Source organism: Lissotriton vulgaris, unplaced genomic scaffold (assembly GCF_964263255.1).
Source record: "Lissotriton vulgaris unplaced genomic scaffold, aLisVul1.2 SCAFFOLD_2085, whole genome shotgun sequence".
Taxonomy (NCBI): Eukaryota; Metazoa; Chordata; class Amphibia; order Caudata; family Salamandridae; genus Lissotriton; species Lissotriton vulgaris.
This window is the reverse complement of record NW_028254639.1, coordinates 430123-453928: the sequence shown is the minus strand read 5'-3', so window position 1 is coordinate 453928 and position 23806 is coordinate 430123. Positions and strand designations below refer to the sequence as shown.

The 23806-nt window shown below is 42.3% G+C and overlaps 1 protein-coding gene across 1 annotated transcript in view; it reads right to left on the bottom strand.

The window, feature by feature from the left end:
* Positions 1-20443: 20443 nt before the first annotated feature.
* The window catches only part of LOC147659486 (uncharacterized), a 128652-nt gene continuing 125289 nt past the window's right edge, over positions 20444-23806 (bottom strand). Inside the window, exon 3 of the mRNA XM_086951719.1 lies at positions 20444-23271. Coding sequence (XP_086807845.1) covers positions 22623-23271 — 649 coding nt within the window. The 3' untranslated portion in view covers positions 20444-22622. The remainder of the gene's footprint in view (positions 23272-23806) is intronic.

Sequence of the window (23806 nt, the reverse complement as noted above, 5' to 3'; positions counted from 1 at the left end):
AACCAGCAAGATAGTTCCTGTTTTAAGAGATAGTTCCTGTTCTTGACTCTAAGCTGAGAGATAAACCCCCCGGATGAGGAAGGGCCTTCAACTGAAATGAGCACATTTCGACACATTGCATGCACTCTCACGAGACACAAGACACGCCCATACCGTGACACATCTTGTTGGAAATTACTGCTTGTCACTTCCTTGTTTTTGCCTACTGACTGAATCTGTATAAATATTCTGCTGTGTGAATAAAGCATCAGACCACTCCTGAACCCGCTTGGTGAAGGAGCTCTCCCTTAACTCGAGTTATTGAATAAATCCCCCTTTACTCGAATACCACGGACTCCTCTCTTTACTTAATTTAAAGTATTTACTAATATAGAAATTCTAAGATAAGGTAATATTAATTATTTACCACAATCTGTCTGCCTGATTTATAGGCTCGAATGGCAGCTTAGATTGGGATTTTTCCGTCTTTCTCATGATGATGTCCTTTAAGCTCCCAATACTGTGCAGAGCGCACCACCAGCCTCAGAGAGCGGCAATCTCCTCACCAAGGGGAGATACCAACTATTACAAGGGCCTTCGAGCCACCCCAGCGCAATGAGTGTTCCAATATGGGGCTTAGTGTGCCTGGTTAGCGCACAGCACTGTCCCGGCCACGCAGGATCAACATCAATATGCGTAGAAGGCCCAGAGAGGGCCGGGGGCAGCAAAGAAATGGCTGCATCCGAGGAGAGGCGTCCACAGCCAGGCCAGTACCTCTCGAGCTCACTGGGGGTGGGACAAGCCCCCACAGATCCCACCGTAGGCCCAACGGGGCTTAAATCTCAAGCCAGCCAAGCCTCGTCAGTGCCTGGTAACCAGGGCCAGACTGGGAACCGAAACCGGCCTTAGAAAAGTGCTCAGCTGGCCCCTGGGGGGGCGTGGGGGGGGGAGGTTAGGGGTACAAATAAGCTCTTTGCCGGCCAATTTTGTTACAGGGCCGATTTTATGCTGCAAAAACGGCCGTGTAACAAAAACGGCCCCCACCCTTGCAGTGCATTGGGGGATTGCCCGGTGCCCGCAACGGCCAGTCCGGCCCTGCTGGTAACTGACCTTAGAGGTGAAGGCTGCAGGGAACTAGAGCAGGAGCGTCTGCTAAGCAAGTGTCCCACAGGAGCGCTCCAACAGGATGCAGTCTAAGAGCTCCAACAGGATGCAGGTCAGGGTTGGGCAGGCTCAACGGGGCCCAGGTCATGAGCCAAGCCAGGCGTGCCCATTAAGTCGTCTGTGCCCTTCAGCTAGCAACGGCAGGCCCCAAGTCTCCACCCAGCACTGTTTGGTCCCTCTTCGGCTCCGATCAGGGGACTGTCCAAGCAGCCAGCACAGCACCACAGGATCTTTGCAATCGCAGCCCTTATGCCTGCCAAGCACCCAGCGCCACAGGCCTCCTGGGTCCAATTCTCCGGGAACAACAGATGGGGGAGGGCACCGGGAGACAGCAGCCAGGCGAACACGGTATTTAAATGTCTGAAAACAGTAGAAATTTTGAGAATTATGTGCCGGGACGGCAGAGAGAGTTTAATATGCGGTCATCTTGCAGTCAGGCAAGCTCCGCCCCCAGAATGATTTACTTGGAGGACTCAATCCGGTTGGCCCCTCTCTAATTACGGTTTAAGATTTAGCAAACCTCAGAGGTCGGCCTCACAAACACAATCCTAAAAGATTGTATGACCTTGGAAAACATGGTAAATATCATCTTGTCTACGTCACATGGCTTCTGCAAGTTGGGTGGTACAAGAGTACTTCAACAACCCAGATACAACTGGGGATACAGCAAAAGCTTGGATTAGGCTCCTTTTTCTGAACAGCCTCAGCATGACCATCAGACAAAGGCTCTTCAACTGTATTCAATTGTCCCCTAAATATGAATTGAAATTGTATCTAACTTATCCAGAAAATTCTCAGTACAAACCGTATTTGACCGGTTTACGTCTTGAATTGTTACACTTTCTCTTAGCCTTTCCTCAACAGGGAGAGTGGTTCGCAAACCTCCCGAATTGCCCTTGTGATAATCGCTCACAACAAAGAACAATTCACTATGTTTTTTTGTTTTTAGATCAGTCTTGGCGTCTATGCTTTTCAGCCCCAGTTGTACGTACTTAATTTGTACAAGAAGGGTATGCCATATGTACAGCAAATAGCTTCCGCAGCAGTCTTTATTAGATGGTCATTAATTACGAGAAAAAGATATTCTCAAATAGACGATTGCTTAGCGTTTGTTGTATCACATATATTTGCATTACATAGAACAGATTGCTGATTAACTACGCAAAGTCATTTTTAATCGCGGTTTGTAACTGTTAAATGTATTGTGTACTTGAAGTATTTTGGGATGTACTTTTATTGCATTCTTGGCGAATAAAGTTATTTTGACTGACACTTTATTTTAAAATCGTGTCCATCAAATCATTCTTAAAAACCAAAAATGATACAATGGTCTAGTGAAATCTATATGCGCATTGTAGAAAATGTGCATGATAATATTTGTGCAAATTGTGGACAGCCAACCCTCCCTCTTCCACACTTCTACATAAAGTGCTCAGTGCCAGTCTGGGGGTTGAGTCTCAACAAATGAAGGAGAAATACATGGATTCTGTTCCCTAAAAATGTTGAATTTGAAATGCAGGATATAGCCAAAAAGAAGAAACGGAACAAAGGGAGGACCGCCATATTTATCAATGCCACTATTCTAACAAAGTGAGCGGTAACGGTTTCCATCTTGCTTGCAACCTTTTTACTTTAAGTAGCAGCGGTTTATAATTTAATTCATGTAGTTCTTCAACATATCTGTAAATATCACCCATATATATTGTTTCGGTGAGCAGAATGTGATTAACGAACTGGCAGGCGTCACAGAGTCAACCATTGTATCTCTTGTATCACATCAGTAGGGTCATCAAAAGGGCGCGGCTGGTGGACGCCAGGCTTCTGATTTGATGGTAAGTGGTACTAAAAACAAGGACGTACATTAAGATAGCTTATATTTCCCTTTGTCTAATGTAAAAAAGTTGTCTTGTCCCTCGATCCAGATTATTTGTCGGTGGAGTTTCGCTTTCCTTGTTATAGCCAAACCGTGTTACAGGAATCACTGCTCTCTGCAGCGCTGGGATGCCCCCCGGGTAGCCATGCGCTATATAAGAGCATATACAAACAATCTCCCTAACCATGGAATAAACTTCTGACTGCGCCAGCTAACAGTTACAGTTTAGCAGGAATCATGAGTTTCAGAGCTGCCAAGAAGCCCGGACACAGAGTCTAGAAAAAAAGCTAAACTCTGACCTAAGAAGTTTTAAATATGAAGGGGAGAATGTATTTATTTATTTATTTTAAAGGTTTTATATAGCGCTGGCTAGACCTGGAGGTATAAGAGCGCTTTACATGAGCATCCGATCATAGTTCCAGGTTACATCGTTACAAAGTTTACACAGTTATTAGAGCATGGCAACATGGTTACTTGTAGGGTCTAGATAAAGAATAAGCACAAATAGGTAGGGGGAAAAGCAGGCAACGGGAAAGATTCAGTGGAGGGGGGAAGGAGCTGGGGAAGTAGACAGGTAGTGAAGGCGGGAAAGAGGAGGGTAGGGTGAAGGACATTGCATGGAAAGAGGAGGGGAAGGGCGACGGGGACACAAACCGGTAGACGAGACAAAGCAATGTCCAAAGTCCAGTAAGCTGTGATCCCAGGGGAAGTGGTATCACTTCCCTATCTCTGTTGCGAGAGGCTCGCTATATGCAGTGGACTCTCTCAGAGGGGTCTCTGAGACTCCAAGGCCTACTTACTGGATCCTTCCCCAAATAGGGGAGAGGGAGTGCTTTTGCAAGGGGTGCCATACCATACCTCAGCTGTGAGTGGCTCCCTTGGCGCAGTGGACTCTCTCAGCGGGTTTGCTGAGACTCCAAAGTATAAATATGTTATCTTTCCCCAACAAGAGGAGAAGGAGTGCTTAGTCAAAGGGCACAAAGGACAGGGGGCTAGGCGGACTAGCAGGCAAGGTGAGAGATTCAGGGGAGAGTGGATAGGAGCTAGGAGCTAGGGAGGTAGACAAAGGGAGAAAGAGTACTAAATGGGAACAAATTTAATTAATGAGTTATTATATAGCGCTGGCTAGACCCGATGGAATTAGAGCGCTTTACATGACAATAATGTGAATGGAGCAGGAAAGGTAAGGGGATAGGGTAAAGGGGTAGGAAGAAGACAGGACATAGAGACGAGGGAAAATCTGCCCAAGGTCCGGCTGGGTAGGTGACGGCAGGGAGGGGGAGTCCACAACCCATCTTCTCTTTAGCTTTATGGTAGCTCCATCGGGCATCAGCCAAATAGCTAGGTCTCCACGGTCTGGGGTAAGTTCCGCAGGTTCCAAGTCCTGATGTGTAAGCAGGTTAGGGGATAGGTTCAAGGTCTGGTCAATGTCCAATTGTTGTCCCAGGGAAGTAAAACAATGTGTAGGGGACCACTATGGAAGCCATCTTGGGATCAGGCAGGGGACTGTACTGTACACTGGTACACTGGTGGCCCTCCTAAGGTTAGGCATCAGGAAGTTAAAGTCAATATCCAGGACAGCGGCCGCTAGAAAATAACAAATCCAGTATGCAGACACCATCACACGCACAGACATGCACAAGCACACACCAATGTGAGCACACACTCTCATACGCGCACTGACGCACACAGACAAGCACATAGCCAGAAACATCCAAGAACACAAGCACACATAAAATCCCATGCTCTAATACAAAAACACCCAAATACATGCAAATGCAAACACCATCACATGCACAGACATGCACAAGCACACACAAATGCGCTCATTCTGATATACATGCAGACACGCACAAACGCACATACATACATCGTCTGGCTCACATCACATCCCTGTCACGTGACTGGTATTGGAAGAGGATGCGGATTGGCCTCTGGCTTCAGAACTGCATTTCTGAGTCAAGGTGAGCAGAGAGGACCTGCCCTGCCAGTGAATGTGTTGGAATGGTGACAGCAATTATTGTATTGTGGAAAGGAAAAAAGGACTCATTGTGCAGATTGTGAACAATGACTTAAAAAGAAAGACTGTGCATCCTCGTGAGCACCCGCTCTTATCTTATCTTAGGGCATTCTTGTATAGCGCACTGACACCGAGAGGCAATAAGGGCTTGAGTATCCCCCCCGGAAGAGGTATCGGCTCTTTCCACCATAAATCTGTCAGACAATTCTTCTGGGCCAAACCAGCGGTGGAACGTGCCTTGCAGGTATCAATCACAATTGCTCTACTTCTCTCATTCTGGCGCTCCCGTCATCTTTCCATTACTTCACTGCCATTATTTCTCACAGCATTCTGCATCGTCATGTGCTATCTCTAGTATAGCCTTATAGCCACTCGCTGAGGGCTATAACAGTTGTTAAAGGCCTCGATCCTGATTTATAGGCATGAGTCACAGGCAAGGGCTTACAACAAGGGAGAGGGTCTTTAACAACCAGTGTAGCCTGAGGCAGAAGGGCTATAAAATTCCATCTGCTGGCAGTTTAAATTTAAACTGAGAAACAGAAAGGCACATATTGGAATGTTGGTGCAGAAGGCGTATACTAGCCACTGTTAGCCCTGAGCCCCTCTACTGTCTTCAGCGGAGCTGCCAACAATCCAATCTTCTAAATATATTTATTTATATATTCTTACTGCGCCTTTATTTTCCAGTTAGTAGCCAGCAGTCTAGAATCCATATTTTTGCAGGTTGATATTTGTAACTCAATATCTTGACATACACCCGCCTGTGTCTTCCCGGTTCTAATGCTGTTGTGTGCGCTAGGGATGGGCACTCATTTTAATCCACTATTGTCAATATTTGTTGCTTGTCAGGCTTCAGTAGCACAATATCCAACTTCTAGAGATTCTGTGGAGTCAGTTAATCCTTATATTGGTTCATACGGTGATATGTATGCTTCCATTTCAGACACTGAGCGTGCATACGCTGTCAGTGGGTATTTGTCTAGCACTGATCACAGGGCTATTTTCCCTTTAGGTTTGTCCATGTCCCATACTGCAGGTGCTGCAAGGCTCAGGATGTGTGATTCTCATGTCCTATTTGTGACTCGTGGGAGCCAGTCATTTGCATTGGAGTTTGGAAGATTCCTGCCATGTCCATTAGACAACTGGAGGAGACAAAGAGACAAACAGAACACACAATAACAAAATGGGTGCTGTGATTTACCCCTGGTCGAATAAACACAAACTTACTCAGTACTTGTAATCTTGGGTAAGCAACTGCTCCACTATTTCACAAAAAATGTCAGGACATTTATCATATCCGTATTTATTTAAATGAATCGGGAGTGATCTTACCACAATTACCAAGATGGAACAATCGATTATGAATTGATTACACAAACCCATAGAAAAAACGAATGCAACACATAATGCATGACAATTTAGAACACCATATCACAAGTACAGGGGGAAAAGCAGGTTTAAAAAGAAAACATGCAACTATCATAATATTGGAACTATTTTAATAGCAAAGGTAAACAAACGTGAAAAGATGGTCATCTAATTTCCATTGTCAGACACTAAAGTTGAGGCACAGAGAAAGCAAATCATAGGAGTAAAATCAGCAAAAAAGTAAAGAAAGCAAAGACTTTCCAGGCACCTGGCGAAGTTGGCAGCTGGGAGACAGCTGGTTAGTGCAGATCATGAACGTTCACGGGGACTCCACTCTGACATATAAGGAAAAGACATGATACAACAACAGGATATGGACAAAACAGCACATATGTTGGGGGTGTTGCCAACCCAGAGTACAAAGTCTCAGTTGTAAAACAGATTTTTTTATTTTTATTTAGCTTCTGTCAAAGAGCAACAATGTTGTTCTCAGCACCTGTACCTGAGGGGCATCAGCACGTTGCAGCTTCAACACCATACAGGACACAAATACAAAGCAGCAACTCTGCTGCTGAAGAAGAAACAAACAAAGCAGTCCCTGCCAAGGCAATGCAATCAATGGGTTTGTGCTCTTCGTACGAGAAGGATGTAGCAATCAATGGTGTCACCAGATGGCAGGGTAGTGGGAACTGCTTTGAGGACACTAAAGGACATCAAAGAGAGTAGGAAGCAGGAGTAAAATCTGACCTTCCTGCCTGCTGTTCATGGGACATGAGATCTTGCTTGTCCTAGGAGGACTGAACGATCAACAGTGATGCACCGGAAATAGACAGGAGAGGAAAGCAAGCTGGAGAGCAGTCAAAGCAGAATAGGTTCAGAGCTCTCCAGCTAGTCATACTTCAAGCATTCGGTACAGCTGTTCAGCATCCTCCATGGTTCCAACCTCTTATATATATCATCATTAATAACTTTAATTTCTCAGGAGTTAAGCTGCTGCCTCCCCTTTCTACAATCTACACGCTAATCAAACATGTATTTTATTATCAGCGACAGCACATTAGTAAACAACCGACAGTGCAGTGTCCACATTGAAAAATAAGGTTTAATTTGAACAACAAAGCAGGAAGAATATCTTTTTTTAATTACTTTTCCAAAAGCTAGGATGCATTCTTCTGTCCATGTATCACTTCATGAAAAAAAGGTATGTTGGAAACTAACCGTTTACTTAAAGGATGGCAGGAATACATGCACTCAAGGTACAATGAAAACACATTTAGTTGAAGAACCTGTCAGGGATATAGGAAATCGTATAGCAGATAATTAAGTCGCAGGCTCCTTGAATTAAGATTGAGGTTTTTTTGTTGGACGTCCTTATATCTTTGGTTTTGTTTTTGCAGCCTAAACGTACTTCTGCAGTGTTGTGCTACTGCTGCAGTGAATATCACAACTGTCGTGGCTCCCCATTTGCAATACACGTTTATGGCTATACGTCAATAGCTTGTGTTTAATAGCATTAGGTACAAGTCCAGATCTTCTTTTCTTGTTTCATTACAGTTCCTTCAGATAAAGCAGCTAAATGCAGTTTAAATGTATTTATTCACTGCAGGGCTGAGATCTTCTTTCCTATTTCCTCATGTGTGGTCTCTGTGGTTGCGATCGCCTGTGTTTCTATAGTGGATCGTTTTCATTGGTCATGCTAGCGAATGTTATTCTGCTATATGTAGTTGAATACTCGAAGGTATCCTTTCTTTTTGGACTATGTTGTAATCTCTATTTTCTCCTCAAGTGATTATGGTTGTTGGGTACATTCGCATAATAGTATATTTTGAGAACTGGTAAATCTAAGCTCCTTCTAGATTTACTGAGTTCGTTTTATGAGAAAATAAATATTTTTAGACAATATTAAAATACAACCAGAGAAAAGGGAGACAAAACAAACAGAAACTAGAATTTTTACAAAATCAGGACTTACGACTAATCTCTGAAATAAAATAAAATTGTGAAGTGGGTCACATAAACTAACCTAGACAAACACATTGGTGTGATCCAAAACAAACATTGCCTGGCCTTGGTTCTACATGACTTCATTGCAAGGTCATTCAAACCATATTTTTGTAAATTTCAATGTATGAAATTTCCTTTAAAAGTGCATTTAATATTGCCTGGTGAATTTCACAGTTGTCACATCCTTCTCATTCAAAATTATATAAAATCATCATCTACACTGTCCCTTTCTAGTTTGAATTTAAAATTATGCTCTTTGCCAAAAACTTGCTGGCTTTAAATATAATTATATGGAAAGTATATTATATCTGTTTAAGGCTTCTAATCATCTTCACAGTTACTTTTTATGTATTTTATCCATGTTTCCAAATCATGCCTTCCACTATCAATAACTCAAAAATCTCACAGTATGCCTCATAAAACATAAAACCATTTTCTACACATTCTTTTACCTGCTAATTTACATTTTTGTGCGTATTGAGACATTACCTGTGTAAACGATGATTTTATAATTTTTGTAAAGTTCATAAATGGTTTTGGTTTTGATAAGTTAAATTCAAAGAATATATTTAGATGACCTGTGTACTATGAATTCTCTATGAACAGTTGAACTTTTGTGAGGAATGTGAGTGTTCATCCATCTTGAGAGAGACGGCTCCTTGTTTCAGTTTGGGAAATGATAAATCAAAGAACATGCCTGAGACTGACAAGTATCTCTAACTGACAAGGGTGGGGTGCATTTTCATGTTATTATGCCATCTTTTAGACTGATTAGAACACAGGAGGAAAAGCGACTCATGAAATAAAGAAAATATTTAATGGGTCCCTCTGAACTATTGATTACCGCATCATAAAGACAGCTCAAAGCTACTCTTTTGTGCTTTACCGTTGTCAAAGCCACCATGATTATGTAACTTTGAAGGATCAAAGAAAGTGGTTGTTTTTATCTCAATTAAGCTGCAAGAAGAGGCAAATTATACTGCATTATGTGGCTCATCCTCTTGTGGTATTATTTTGACCTAGAAATATTTTGGGGATGAAATATGCAAATTATCTTCCAAATAATACGATAAGGCCAATAAATCCATCATTATGTGGTAAATGCTGTAACCACTAAATCACAGAATCCCACTGGTGTTGACTATTCGTCAACTGTCTTATCAAAAATCTATTCATGAAACATGAACATAACTTAAATAATCTACCTGTAAGCAGTGCCCGCTGTTAGCTGCACCTTGAATAAGACAGCTCCAACAAGCTCTCCCTGCCACAGACAAGATATGGTTTTGCACAGGGAAAAGGTAGCTTTCTTTTCTATATTCTTACATAGTTGAGTATTATTCTCTCAGGTTTCTGGTGATAGTTATGAGCCACTTGGTCTGTGGCCCAATGGTCTATGATGGCAGGAGATCGCATCAATGGTAATACTGGACCACATTACATGGATATCTGTTATGTCTCACCTCTACATTTATGTCACTAGTGTGGCATATTTATATATATATCTATACTACTATTATAAAGAGAGAACTTGCACCTTTTGGCCAGGTAAACTCGGGAACCACAGCGTCAATCTACACACCCGATACATCTATGAAAATGTCAGGGTGTGTAGATGGACATAGGCTAAATAAATTTAAAAAAAAAGTAAATTACAAAAATTAAGTTTGTAAACAAAGTAGTCCCCTGAAAGTAGCGCCGGCTGGGACCTAGCGCTGGCCGCGACGCGACGTGCATGATGACGATGAAGGAGGAGCGGCGGTGCAGTGACGAGCGGCTGTGCAGTGAGGAGCAGCGGCACAGGTAAGGAAAGGGAAAGTGAGACTGTGTGATGCAGGGGGAGGCAAGAAGGAGGCAGCAGTAAATGAAAAAGTTGGAGCGCGAGTGAGTCGGGGCAGGAGGGGGGCGCGAGTGAGTCGGGTCGGGAGAGGGGCGCGAGTGAGTCGGGGCGGGAGGGAGTCGGTGCGGGAGAGGGTCGGGGCGGGAGCGGGTGTACTGCCCCAGCCCCTTTCTGCCCCAGGCAACGCTGGGGCGGGCTGCTAGTATATATATATATTCACTGAAAATAAACATAGGTTTCACACCAGTTATAGTTAGGTGGAAATTTTACTCGCATAAAACCATTGAAAAATTCCCACGTTATAGTTAGTTGGACTCACTATAACTTGCGCGTGCAATGCACTGCTGATGATGTCACATATTACATCACTCATGACATGGTCAGTGACATCACTCATGACATCACTGATGACATGTGAGTAAAATTTCCACCTAACTATAACTGGTGTGAAACCTATGGTTTTTTCAGTGAATATATATATATATATATATATATATATATATATATATATATATATATATATATATATATATATAAAATTTCTATGGCAAAATGAAACCCCTCATTTTGTTCCTTTTCAAATTAAATGTTTTAAGTGTTACCACTTTATTCCAATCAAGATGACTTCAGGTGTGCCATACTTTTGTCATAAGTAAGACGGTTAGCTTTCTAGTTGTTCTTTAGAACACTCTGGGACATTCTGTCATTGGGCTATAGTTGGGCTACATCTGGCTGATATTTGGGCTACATTTGGGCTCTTTTGTCTCTGGTGGCCATCTTGGGAGACTGCATATCAGAATTTTTTTAATGAAATATAAGAGGATTTGAGAAGTCACTCAAAATGTGCCCTAATTTTTCTTTCTTCAGCACTAATCATAATTTCTATGGCAAAATGAACCCCCTCATTTTGTTCCTTTGCAAATTAAATGTTTTAAGTGTTAACACTTTATTCCAATCAAGATGACTTCAGGTGTGCCATACTTTTGTCATAAGTAAGACTGTTAGCGCTCTAGTTGTTCTTTAGAACACTCTGGGACATTCTGTCATTGGGCTATAGTTGGGCTACATCTGGCTGATATTTGGGCTACATTTGTTTTTTGTTGTCTCTGGTGGCCATCTTTGGGCTACATTGGGCTACATTGGGCTGCATTGGGCTACATTTGGGCTCTAACATATATATAGCCCAATGTAGCCCAATATATATTTTTTCAAAGTTAATTTTCGTAAAAACCACTGGAGCATATATCTTGAGACATAGCAAAGGCACATCGGGGTACCAGTCCCTACAATTTTGCCAAGTTTGGTGGAAATCCATTCAGCCGTTCGGGCTAAAAGTGAGGTCGACCGCCCTATGGAAATTAACATGGGGGAAACACGTTTTGGGACCCCCCTTTTATCTCGACCCCCGCTTGATAAATCCCCCCCAAACTTTCAGGGAAGGACCGTTGCGCCGCGAGGCAAATTTGAGGACATTTTCAGGCAGATTCCTCAACCGGCTCTAAAGTTATTCACAATAAAATGTTGAGATTTTGCATTGAAAATAATCCTAACCATAACTACCTACTGGCGACCGCCAGTGTAATGTAATGTAATGTAATGTATAGGCATTTATATAGCGCACTACTTACCCGTAGGGTCCCAAGGCGCTTCGACCGCTGCGAAACCCTTCCTGGCTTCCCTGAGAGATGGTCCCTTAATGGGTATCTCCAGGGTGAGACCAGGCATCCCCGGCGGTCTGGTGGGGCCGTTAGTGAGGATGAGGCAAGCTAATGCCCAGAGTTGCCGAGTGTGATCGCTGATCAGAGTGGGCACCGAGGCGAGAGAATTATCGAGTCCGCTGACCCTGGTCCAGAAACCTGCCGCGCCGGGAATCGAACCCTGGTCCCGGGCCGTCCTCTGCTCTCGGTCTGCCGCCTCTAACCAGTGAGCCACACTACCTCACCAGTAGGTAATACATATATATATATACGGTTTTCCGCGTCCCAATGCCAGCCTCTCGCCTTCTCGCAGCGCTGCAAGGATACCTCGGACACGGACTAGTATATATATATATATATATTTATATATATATATATTAAAGATTATACAATATTCACTTAGTAGTTACAATTGAACTGAATGTACCAGTAAAAATGCATTTTTAATTTGCTCACAAAACCTTATGAAAATCTGCAAACAAATTGGCACTTTACTAGCAAAACCTGGTAAGTTTTAGAATTCCAATCATCACAAAAATGTCAAGGTAGGGTGGGGTTGGGGGGTCAGAATGTTGTAGTTATAGGAGGGGAATGATTATCCTGCCCGGCTCTTGGCTTTTCATCTCACAGTTGTGGTATCTCCCCACATGCAACAATTGTAATATACACCAAATCGCACTCTCTTTTCACATTTATCAGATAAACAAATGTGGAAATATAGAAGATGCAACCTATTTGTTCACAAAACTATAAATAATAAAGCATAAATCTGAACAAGAGGGCTAAAACATAATTATTCACAAATACAGACGCAAATGTTAAAAAATAAATACTGGAAAATACTGGAAAACCAGGAACCCAATCATAACGTTTTTTTGGAGTCTCTAGAACTTTATATAACCGTTAACTTTGTTTTTTTCACTTGTTAAAATGATTTACTGCATTCTCCTGCCATGTACCCAGGGGGATAGGGCAGATGGCATCAGTCCTGATGGGAGCATCTAGTTTAAGTTTGGGTCAAAACGTCAACGACACATCCGGAGTTGTAATTTGATGAACTGAACGTGGATTTCCATGCATTATCAAATGATATTACAGCCTCAGCTGTATCAGGGATGAGAAGTTCACTTGTAAATACATGCACCAGTATGAGCACTAGGTTTGTAACACCGTGATCTGAGAATAGAATCATATTCATTACATTACGTGCCAATTCAACTATTTGTATGAAATGAATGAATAGAAACAAATTGATCCACATCAGCGTAAGATTTATGTGATTAGCAGTCATTTTGAATGAATCCCATGTGACCTTTCTCACATAGGAGCATAAAGATTATACATGTAGATTGACTGACTGCTTTCTAAACCGGAGTCAAATCTGTTTAGTGGAGCAGACTCTGCAAAAGGCAGCTGGTTAGATGTACATAGCTAAAAAATGAGAGCACTGCAGCATAAGCTTTAAAAACATAAGGAAAAGAAATATGATCAACAAACAGGGTAATAAACATGGAACCAGCTGCCATGTTAGAAGTTGCCGAAACATTAATATGGTCTATGATCAAAACTGACATGCAGAAAAAAGAACCACAGTGAAGCTGTCCAACCCAAGTGGCTCATGTTCCATAATCACCTATTCGGTACTGAGGAACTAGCCATCCATCACATAAAAAAAGCAATAGTTTCCAGTTATGCCATGATCCGGCACGGTACCCAGAAGAGAGAACATAAACAAGCATTGGCATAGCCAATAGGTCTCGCCTTTGGGACCTTATAGGTGTTTAGTTATCCAGCGCAATATCCTTGGTGCAACAACATCAACTGTTGCATGGCTAAACACTTATAAGGTCCCAAAGGCGCGACCTATTAGCTATGCCAATGCTTGTTATTATTCAGAGTTCATACATTACAACCCTTCTAGTATAGCACAGTGAGTTATCAATTATGAACCAGCATAATCTAAATGTAATCTGTAAGTCACAGGTTTACAACCTTATTGTTTTATTCTCAATCTGTTTGTTACTCTGTGGTTCAAAAAAGGGTTCCTGTGGGTGGTAATAAAGTCTTATTAGTACAGTCTGCCTGGCTACTGTGTAATGTTTTAAACTTGTCTTTGTGTTTCTCCAGACTATGTACTCTTTATATATAATGCCTACCAGTAAGAATGATATGTGAGTCCTGCACCCTGTAACCCTTACTGTCTTGTATGACAATTCCTGTGCCTTGATTTACACACTTGTATGATATATTGTCTCTGTATAATGTTTGTGATGAAAACACTCTAACACTATTCATTGAGACAGACAAGCGATTACACGTTGTGCGCCTTTATTTCCACTACTGCACTTGGGTCTACTAGGTGTTAGGCTCCAGATAGCTCCCAACCAGGAGGATACCCTAACAAAAGAATGGCTGATGGCCCTTTAAATCAGGCCTTTGTTTTGGGCCAGGTTGGAAGTGAAATAAGAAAGACCCTTCACCGTCTGCTGGTTGCTGCTTTGAACAGAAAGAAGATAGCATGCAATTGCAGCTCAATGTGTCCTGGTGCCTGCAGATTACACCGGGAAAAAAGTTGGACACCAGTTCGGCTCAATAATAGCTGATGGACAGGGATCAAAATGGATCCCCATCATTTCTCCATTTGTTAGGACTGCGGCCACCAATTTGGGTCAAAAAGAAAACAGAATAGCACTATTTATTTATTTATTTATGGGTTTATATCGCGCTTGAATCCACTCCCGAAGGAGTATCTCTGCGCCCCAAAAAAAACGCCAGTAACAGACAGAAAAGGGTGGGGGGGGGGGGGGTAGCCAATCATAAAAGAAAGAGGTTCCTAGTGGAAAAATTCAAAGCCGTGTCAAATTTGAAATAAGAAAGTTTTCAGCCTTTTTCTAAAGGTCTGATGGTCCGGACACTGCCTCAGCAAACGTGGAAGCTTGTTCCATAATACAGGCCCAACCACTGATAGGGCTTTGCCTCCTTGCCTTGCCTTTCTAATCCTAGGAACTCGCAGGAGCAGCTGATCGCTCGACCTAAGGGTACGGGCAGGAACATACGGGGTAAATTTCTCTGCTAGGTAACACTAACAAACTAACATTTCTGCAGCTGTCAAAGTCGCATTATTCTGAGCTACGTTTGTTACATGTGTCCTAGTTACTTCAAGCGTGAACCTAGAGGTACTCTAGTTGCATCCCATGGTTGGCACTCATCATTCGTTGTCATTCCTTGCAATAAGAAAACGACTTTCATTCAATGTTTCAAAATTAGTCATTTATTGTGTCTCTTAGTTCAAGAATTCCATATTTGAAAACTCAGTTCAATTTCATTGCAGATCATGGTAATCGTTTATACAAACTCAAACATTGTCATTTATGTGGGTCCAATGCATTTCGGGCATTGATGACAAGCCCTTCGTCAGGGAATTGACACTACAAATAACAGTAAAAGCATGGGTTAATCTGGGGCCAAAAAATGTGTGCAAAAAACAATACAAAACAAACTCGACATTAATTCATATGGGTTAATAATTGTCAGGATAGTACATGTAAAAAAAGTGCAGTAAATGATATCCGTGTGAATAGCAATTGGGATAAACAACGTGAGATTCAGGGTAAGTGGAAGAAAACGGGTTGTATTCATTAGCGTATATACCTATGGTTAACACGGGTATCGATTCGCTTAAGTAAATGACTGTAAGGTTTAAAGTTGAACTTACATGTCTGTAGGTTGATCAGAATCACGTGATCTAAGGGAAGACAAAGTGAACAAAAAGAGCCGTCAGCGCCTCTGGGCGTGCGGACCTCGGTAACGCTCGCGTCTGCTAGAAGTGGAGTTGTAACCACTCACCTGAACAAAATCTGAAACGGGATTAATCGACCGGTGATCGTCTGCTCGGAAAACGCCGGTGACAGCAAGGATTTACCGCGTCAATTTTATTCGAAAAGTCGCGATCACGTGGTAGGTCACGTGTAATCGATGTGGAAAACAGACTGGGGAAGTGCTAATGGAAAATGTAAACAATACGAAGGGAGTCTTTGGAAAAAAGACTCGGGTTTAGAATAGTGATGGTATGGCGAGCCATAAGAGTATAATAAGAAACCGGGGGTGAACAATTAGGTTAAATAAAAATGAGTCATGGTGAGAAGTGGTGTTGATGTTAGGAATATCACGGTGGTGATATATAGGGTCTGAAAATGTATTGGAGTTGGAGGGGGGTATAGGTGGGGGCGTGTTGAGTGTCCATGGTGTAATGAACATACACATTAACAATCAATTCGATAATCAGAGCAAAATACTTCACAGGTAGCATGCAAATTCAATTCTTTCATTCAATCCTGTTGGATTCTGGGTGGATAGTTTCTGGATCCAATAATTTTCCCTTCTTAATAGGAATTTGTTATTGTCTCTCCCTTCTTGTTTGGTTATGGTCTCAAGGACAATGAATTTGATTTGAGAAATGTTGTGGGATTTCTCAACAAAGTGGGCTGATAGTGCTGATTTGGAGTTTTTCAATCGAATGTTAGATTTATGTTCCGTAAGTCGGACTTTGATGCGTCTTTCGGTTTTCCCGATATACATTTTCCCACATGGGCACTTGATCCCATAGATTAGGTTAGCAGTATCACAGGTTGCATTCACTTTGAGTTTGATGGTGTAACCTTGGCTTGGGTGGTTGACGGTATTTCCTTTAATTATATTATTGCAATTGCCGCAATTTAGGCAAGGTTTAGTACCAGTGTAGGTGATGTTGTCTTCTGGTTTCTGTTGAAGGATTTCTCCCAAGTTTTTAGCCCTAGTGTATGCAAATATAGGTGGTTGGATAAATGCATTTTTAAAGTCTGGTTCCATATTGAGTATAGCCCAATGTTTCATTATGGTTTGCTTGTATTTTTTGCTGCTCGTAGAGTATTTTGAAACCACTACTATACGTGTTTGTTCTGTTTTCGTGGTTGGTGTTAAAAGTTTGGTTCTGTCCTGTTTGTCAATTCTCAATTTGGTTTCCTCAATTAGGGTCTTGGGGTACCCTCTCTTTGTGAATTTTTGTGACATTTCCGTTAGTCTCTGTTTAAGTGTTGTTGTATCTGAAGTGATCCTTTTCACTCTTGCCATTTGTGAATACAAGCAAACCATAATGAAACATTGGGCTATACTCAATATGGAACCAGACTTTAAAAATGCATTTATCCAACCACCTATATTTGCATACACTAGGGCTAAAAACTTGGGAGAAATCCTTCAACAGAAACCAGAAGACAACATCACCTACACTGGTACTAAACCTTGCCTAAATTGCGGCAATTGCAATAATATAATTAAAGGAAATACCGTCAACCACCCAAGCCAAGGTTACACCATCAAACTCAAAGTGAATGCAACCTGTGATACTGCTAACCTAATCTATGGGATCAAGTGCCCATGTGGGAAAATGTATATCGGGAAAACCGAAAGACGCATCAAAGTCCGACTTACGGAACATAAATCTAACATTCGATTGAAAAACTCCAAATCAGCACTATCAGCCCACTTTGTTGAGAAATCCCACAACATTTCTCAAATCAAATTCATTGTCCTTGAGACCATAACCAAACAAGAAGGGAGAGACAATAACAAATTCCTATTAAGAAGGGAAAATTATTGGATCCAGAAACTATCCACCCAGAATCCAACAGGATTGAATGAAAGAATTGAATTTGCATGCTACCTGTGAAGTATTTTGCTCTGATTATCGAATTGATTGTTAATGTGTATGTTCATTACACCATGGACACTCAACACGCCCCCACCTATACCCCCCTCCAACTCCAATACATTTTCAGACCCTATATATCACCACCGTGATATTCCTAACATCAACACCACTTCTCACCATGACTCATTTTTATTTAACCTAATTGTTCACCCCCGGTTTCTTATTATACTCTTATGGCTCGCCATACCATCACTATTCTAAACCCGAGTCTTTTTTCCAAAGACTCCCTTCGTATTGTTTACATTTTCCATTAGCACTTCCCCAGTCTGTTTTCCACATCGATTACACGTGACCTACCACGTGATCGCGACTTTTCGAATAAAATTGACGCGGTAAATCCTTGCTGTCACCGGCGTTTTCCGAGCAGACGATCACCGGTCGATTAATCCCGTTTCAGATTTTGTTCAGGTGAGTGGTTACAACTCCACTTGTAGCAGACGCGAGCGTTACCGAGGTCCGCACGCCCAGAGGCGCTGACGGCTCTTTTTGTTCACTTTGTCTTCCCTTAGATCACGTGATTCTGATCAACCTACAGACATGTAAGTTCAACTTTAAACCTTACAGTCATTTACTTAAGCGAATCGATACCCGTGTTAACCATAGGTATATACGCTAATGAATACAACCCGTTTTCTTCCACTTACCCTGAATCTCACGTTGTTTATCCCAATTGCTATTCACACGGATATCATTTACTGCACTTTTTTTACATGTACTATCCTGACAATTATTAACCCATATGAATTAATGTCGAGTTTGTTTTGTATTGTTTTTTGCACACATTTTTTGGCCCCAGATTAACCCATGCTTTTACTGTTATTTGTAGTGTCAATTCCCTGACGAAGGGCTTGTCATCAATGCCCGAAATGCATTGGACCCACATAAATGACAATGTTTGAGTTTGTATAAACGATTACCATGATCTGCAATGAAATTGAACTGAGTTTTCAAATATGGAATTCTTGAACTAAGAGACACAATAAATGACTAATTTTGAAACATTGAATGAAAGTCGTTTTCTTATTGCAAGGAATGACAACGAATGATGAGTGCCAACCATGGGATGCAACTAGAGTACCTCTAGGTTCCCGTTTGTAAACATTTCAACCGGCGCCGTTGGACCCTCGACGCCTCCAGGCTGAGCACCACTAAAAATCATCAACTGCCTAACTGTATGATCAACTTGACAAAAAAGTAGCAGTGCATCTACCACAGTATAATACTAGTTACTTCAAGGACAGAAAACCACATATTAAAGAGCAATGAAAAACTTGTATATAAAACAGTATTTTAAATGTCCGAAAAGAAAGTGCAGAAAACTGTGCATTACAAACACACAAAAAGCCAATATACAAACTATGCATTTATAACATACTAGCAGCCCGTCCCGACCTTGTCTGGGAGCATTCAGGCTTCCCCTACCCCCGCCTGCCCCGACATTGCCCAGCAGCCCGTGCCCCCGCCCGCCCCGTCTCCCGCCTACCCCGACCCCCGGTTGCCCCAGTGTAAGGTGCGTTCACCCAGTCGATCCCCGTCCCCCACCTGGCCCGACACCCGCCTGCTAAGACATTGTCCCCGGAAGCTTACCTGATCTGCCGCTCATTAGTTTACCGCTCCTCGCCTCTCTGCTCCTCACCGCGGCCCGACACCCGCCTTCCCCGACATTGTCCCCGGAGGCTTACCTGATCGGCCGCTCCTCAGTTTACCGCTCCTCGCCTCTCTGCTCCTCACCGCCTGTCCGCCGCCGCTCCTCCCCACGCCATGTCCGCCTCTCCACTGCTCCCACCGCCGCTGGCCTCACGTCACCGCTCCTCCCGCCCGTGCCATGTCCGCCGCTCCTCGGACGCCTCTCCTCCCGGTGGTGACGTGAGCACGCACGTCGTGGCCAGCGCTACTTTGGGGGGGGGACTACTTTTTTTTTAAATATAAATATTGTAAATAACGTTTTATTTTGACATTTATATAGCCTATAACCATCTACACACCCTGACGATTTCAACAATGTATCGGGTGTGTAGATTGGCGCAGTAGTTCCCGAGTTTACCCGCCTCAAAGCCTGAAAGTTCTTACTTTATTATAGTAGTATAGATGTGAAAGAGGATTTAATTTATATTTAAAAAATTGTATCAGGTGACTATAAATCTGCCTGTACCATAGCATGTACCCAAAGTGTCTCCAAAATCAACTGCAGAGATAGGTAAAGTGGAGCAGAGAAAAGCCCTAAAAGGAGATGTAGAAGCTTGTGATGCAGTGTATGGGCAACAATCTTTTCAAAAGGTAATTTTTACGTGGAGCCAGCAGTTCAACCACAGTTGCCGGCAGTGAAAGTGAGGGCGCATTTCATTGAATCACCACACATGGCCATGCATAATGAGCACTGGAGGAGAGACATTTCCACCCATACAGTCGGGTGAGAGATTAGGGCTCAGAGAATCCTTTTTACAAATGCTTAGTTGTAGAACTCAACCTGACATTTCTCTATTAAACTGTCAATTTTGTCTTGTGGAAATGATCGTCATCACCTGTAATTGCCACTGCACGCATCCTCCTACCTCGTGTTTATTTTTTCTTTTTTTCTTCTTTTTACATGAAACACTCCAGTTACTACACGCTCAAACACAGCCGTTTTGGATAAACAGCTTAAGGAAAATCAGAAGTAAATGCAATTTGTAAATAAAACACAAGGCCTGATAAAATGATGAAATAAACACTTCTTTAGAAATGAAAGCATTAAGCTAGAGGAAACGTATGAATATATATAGCTTTAATCTTGAGACATAAAAACACTTTTGGTACAGAACAAACGTGGCGCTCGGTAAAAATATAATACATTGTTTTCAGTGTAACACCTACCTACCTACCTCGCTTTGCACAGATAAACTTGAGGTGCCACCCAAACACAAAAGAGTTTACCCGGCTCTCACAACGAGACACACATGATACATCTCAGAAATACCCGCTGCTCTGCAGAGAATGCATTATCACGACAATCTGTCACAAGGAAAGGAGGTATCGACCCAGCGTGAAGCCAGCAAAGTGGAAGCTGATCAAACAGAAACATATCCCACATACCCCTCATCAAGCCCTAGTGCCAGGTGGCAAGAGCAGAAACGAACACACACAAACTTTCTCCATTGCAAAGCCTGTGCTGAAATCTGACAGTATGCTCAGAAAGCAAATTCAGCAGTGTGCAAAAAACTCACTGTACAAGTGACACGATACATGATAAAATATAGTGTTGGGCAAAAACGCAAGAAATATAAAAATGTGTACCAGCCAATAATGCATGAATCTCTTTGATCTTGAGCTGTAATGGCATGAGTCAATACATTAATCACTTGTGACAGCTTGTGAATTAAACAGTACATGGGCAACAATCTTTTAAACACAAGCTGCACACTTCTGCCAAAGTGGGGGAAGCACTTCACACGTTTGTGCCACAAGTGAAGTGCCTAACACATGCTGAATATAAAGGGACATTAAGCGCTAGCCAATAAAACAAGTCACTGCGAACACGCTGTGTAGCCAATGAATTAGATGTCGCCCACAAGGCTGTAGTCAGCAGCCTGTGACGATCCTGAGAGGAGACAAGCGCGGCTGCGAAAGCGCCGTTGAGCAAAGCCAGAAGGGGCGGGGGAGCAGATTCCTTTGAAGTGTTTGAAGTTTAATGCCGGCTGCAAGCAAACCAGAATGAGTGCAGAGAGAGGCTCACTGGCTGCCAAATGGTGTGCGATGTGCACAAGCCTGCACACATGCACTGTAGGAAATCCGCCTGGAAAATCCTTTGGGAGCATTTCTGAGAGCCCCTACTTAATATCTCGCCAAAGCATTCCTAGCGCAATGGCTTAGACGAGACCTAAAAAGCCAGGCTGCCATTAATTCATTTAGAATGTTTTAAGGATTACTTCAAAGGTTGTCATGATTTAGTTCTACTTTCTGACCTGTTTTCAAAGGATTGAAGTTGTTTTTTGTCTTATTTTTCTCAGGAGGGTTTGCTATTTGTATTGTTTTATTTGGATGAGCAAAATTGATTTCTGGGATATCTGTTGAATTTCAATTGCCAATTTTAAATGCCTCATTTAGCTTCGGAATTAGTCCTTGTTTTCTTCACAATTGAAGGTTTTGCAAATGGCTCCTTGACGGATCTCAACGTTCTTGCCCATTACAGTGTTCCTGCTACTCACTGCTCAAATGCCTGGTGTTGCATATAGGGGTCTACGTTTTATCAATTCTTTTTTACATGACATCATTGCTATTGCTGTATAAACTAGGAGGAGAGTCAGGAAGGGGTCCTTTGTTTTTCTATTTTATGGTGGCTTTGTTTGCCAATGGCCTAATCTGTTTGATATGCCACAATTTGCCTGCATTGTGTTCTGGACTATTAAATCATAAACACTGTCTCATCTTCATCATCCTACTTTCAATGCACAGTCAATAGCATTCTGGCTTTTGTATCTTTGGACTCTTATTTTGAGACACTGTCAATCAATATTTATGATTTTCCAATGCCAGCAGGACAATAATTCAATATGAAGATTCATCAATATCAGAACCAAGCATGTGGCCAGAATTGGTTTGGGGCTGTTACGGTGGATCTGGTGTGACAGGGTGTTGCAATGCTGAGCTCTGGTAAAGGTCTTCTACAACCACTCACCTCATGTGACAGTACCCAGCTCAGTCTTGCAAGTGGATGAAAAAGTAAGCATTTCTGTCCACACTTGTCCTCGGGTGTCTAGAAAGACCTGTTTTTAGAATGAAGGCTTTCCAACACTCTGAGCATTGATAAGGCTTCTCATCTGTGTGTACGATTTGGTGAATTGTAGGTCTTCCTCTAACTGCCCACAATCTGAGCAGTGATACGTTTTATCACATGTGTCTATTCTTTGGTGACAATTAACATTTCCTTTCTGAAAGAAACTTTTTCCACATTATGTGCACTGATGAAGAGTCTCTCCTCTATGAGTTCTAAGGTGTCTAGCTAGGATATGTGGGAGACTGAAGCCTGCCCCACATTCAGAGCACCGATAGGGTTTCTCACCCGTATGCATTCTCTTATGCTTAGTAAGGCTTCTTCTGTCACAGAAGCTAGTCCCACAATCAGTGCACCGAAAAGATTTCTCACCAGTATGTAATCTTTGCTGAATAGTAAGATCACCTTTTTTATTAAAACTTTTACCACATTGATTGCATTGATAAGGTTTCTCACCTGTATGTTTTCTCTTGTGCTTAGTAAGGCTTCTTTTGTCACAGAAGCTAGTTCCACAATCAGTGCACTTATAAAGTTTCTCATCTGTGTGTAATCTCTGGTGAACAGTAAGACTTGTTTTCCGACTGAACCTTTTCCCGCATTCAGTGCATTGATATGGTTTCACTCCTGTGTGCACCCTCTGGTGAGTTGTAAGATTTCCTTCATCACTGAACTTTTTACCACATTCTATGCACTCATAAGGAGTCTCTCTTGTATGAGTTCTAATGTGTCTAGCTAGGATATGTGGGTGACTGAAGTGTGTCCCACATTCACTGCACTGATAAGGTTTCTCAACTGTATGAGTTCTCTGGTGCTTAGTAAGGAATATGCTACCTACCAGTATGCATCTGTTCTTGGCATAGAGGGCTGCAGAGTGGTACATTATGAATAGATCGCCATCTGGTGTTGGGCTCGGATGATTGCACTTTGTTTTTCTCTTGGAGAGTCTTTTGTATCTTGGTGACTCCTCCTTTGGTTGGTAGTGCGCATGGGCATCGGCTCCATCCTTAGATTGTTTTGCCATAGTTGGGTTAGATGGAGTAGTATGATAGAATACAGATAGGAATGCCCATGTAAGTGTATCTAAATAAGATAATGTTGGAACAGACACAGGTTTCCGGGGAAGCTGGGAGGGCATGTACCACTCTGCAGCCCTCTATGCCAAGAACAGATGCATACTGGTAAGTAGCATATTCCGTTTGAGGCATATGGGCTGCAGATGGTAAATTATGAATAGACTATACAGCAGTTCTCTCCCTAGCGGTGGTCACCCGTGTCTGTTGCAACTGTTTGAAATAAAGTTTTTAATACAGCTTGTCCCACTCTAGCTTGTTGTGTTGTGTGCACATCTACACAATAGTGCTT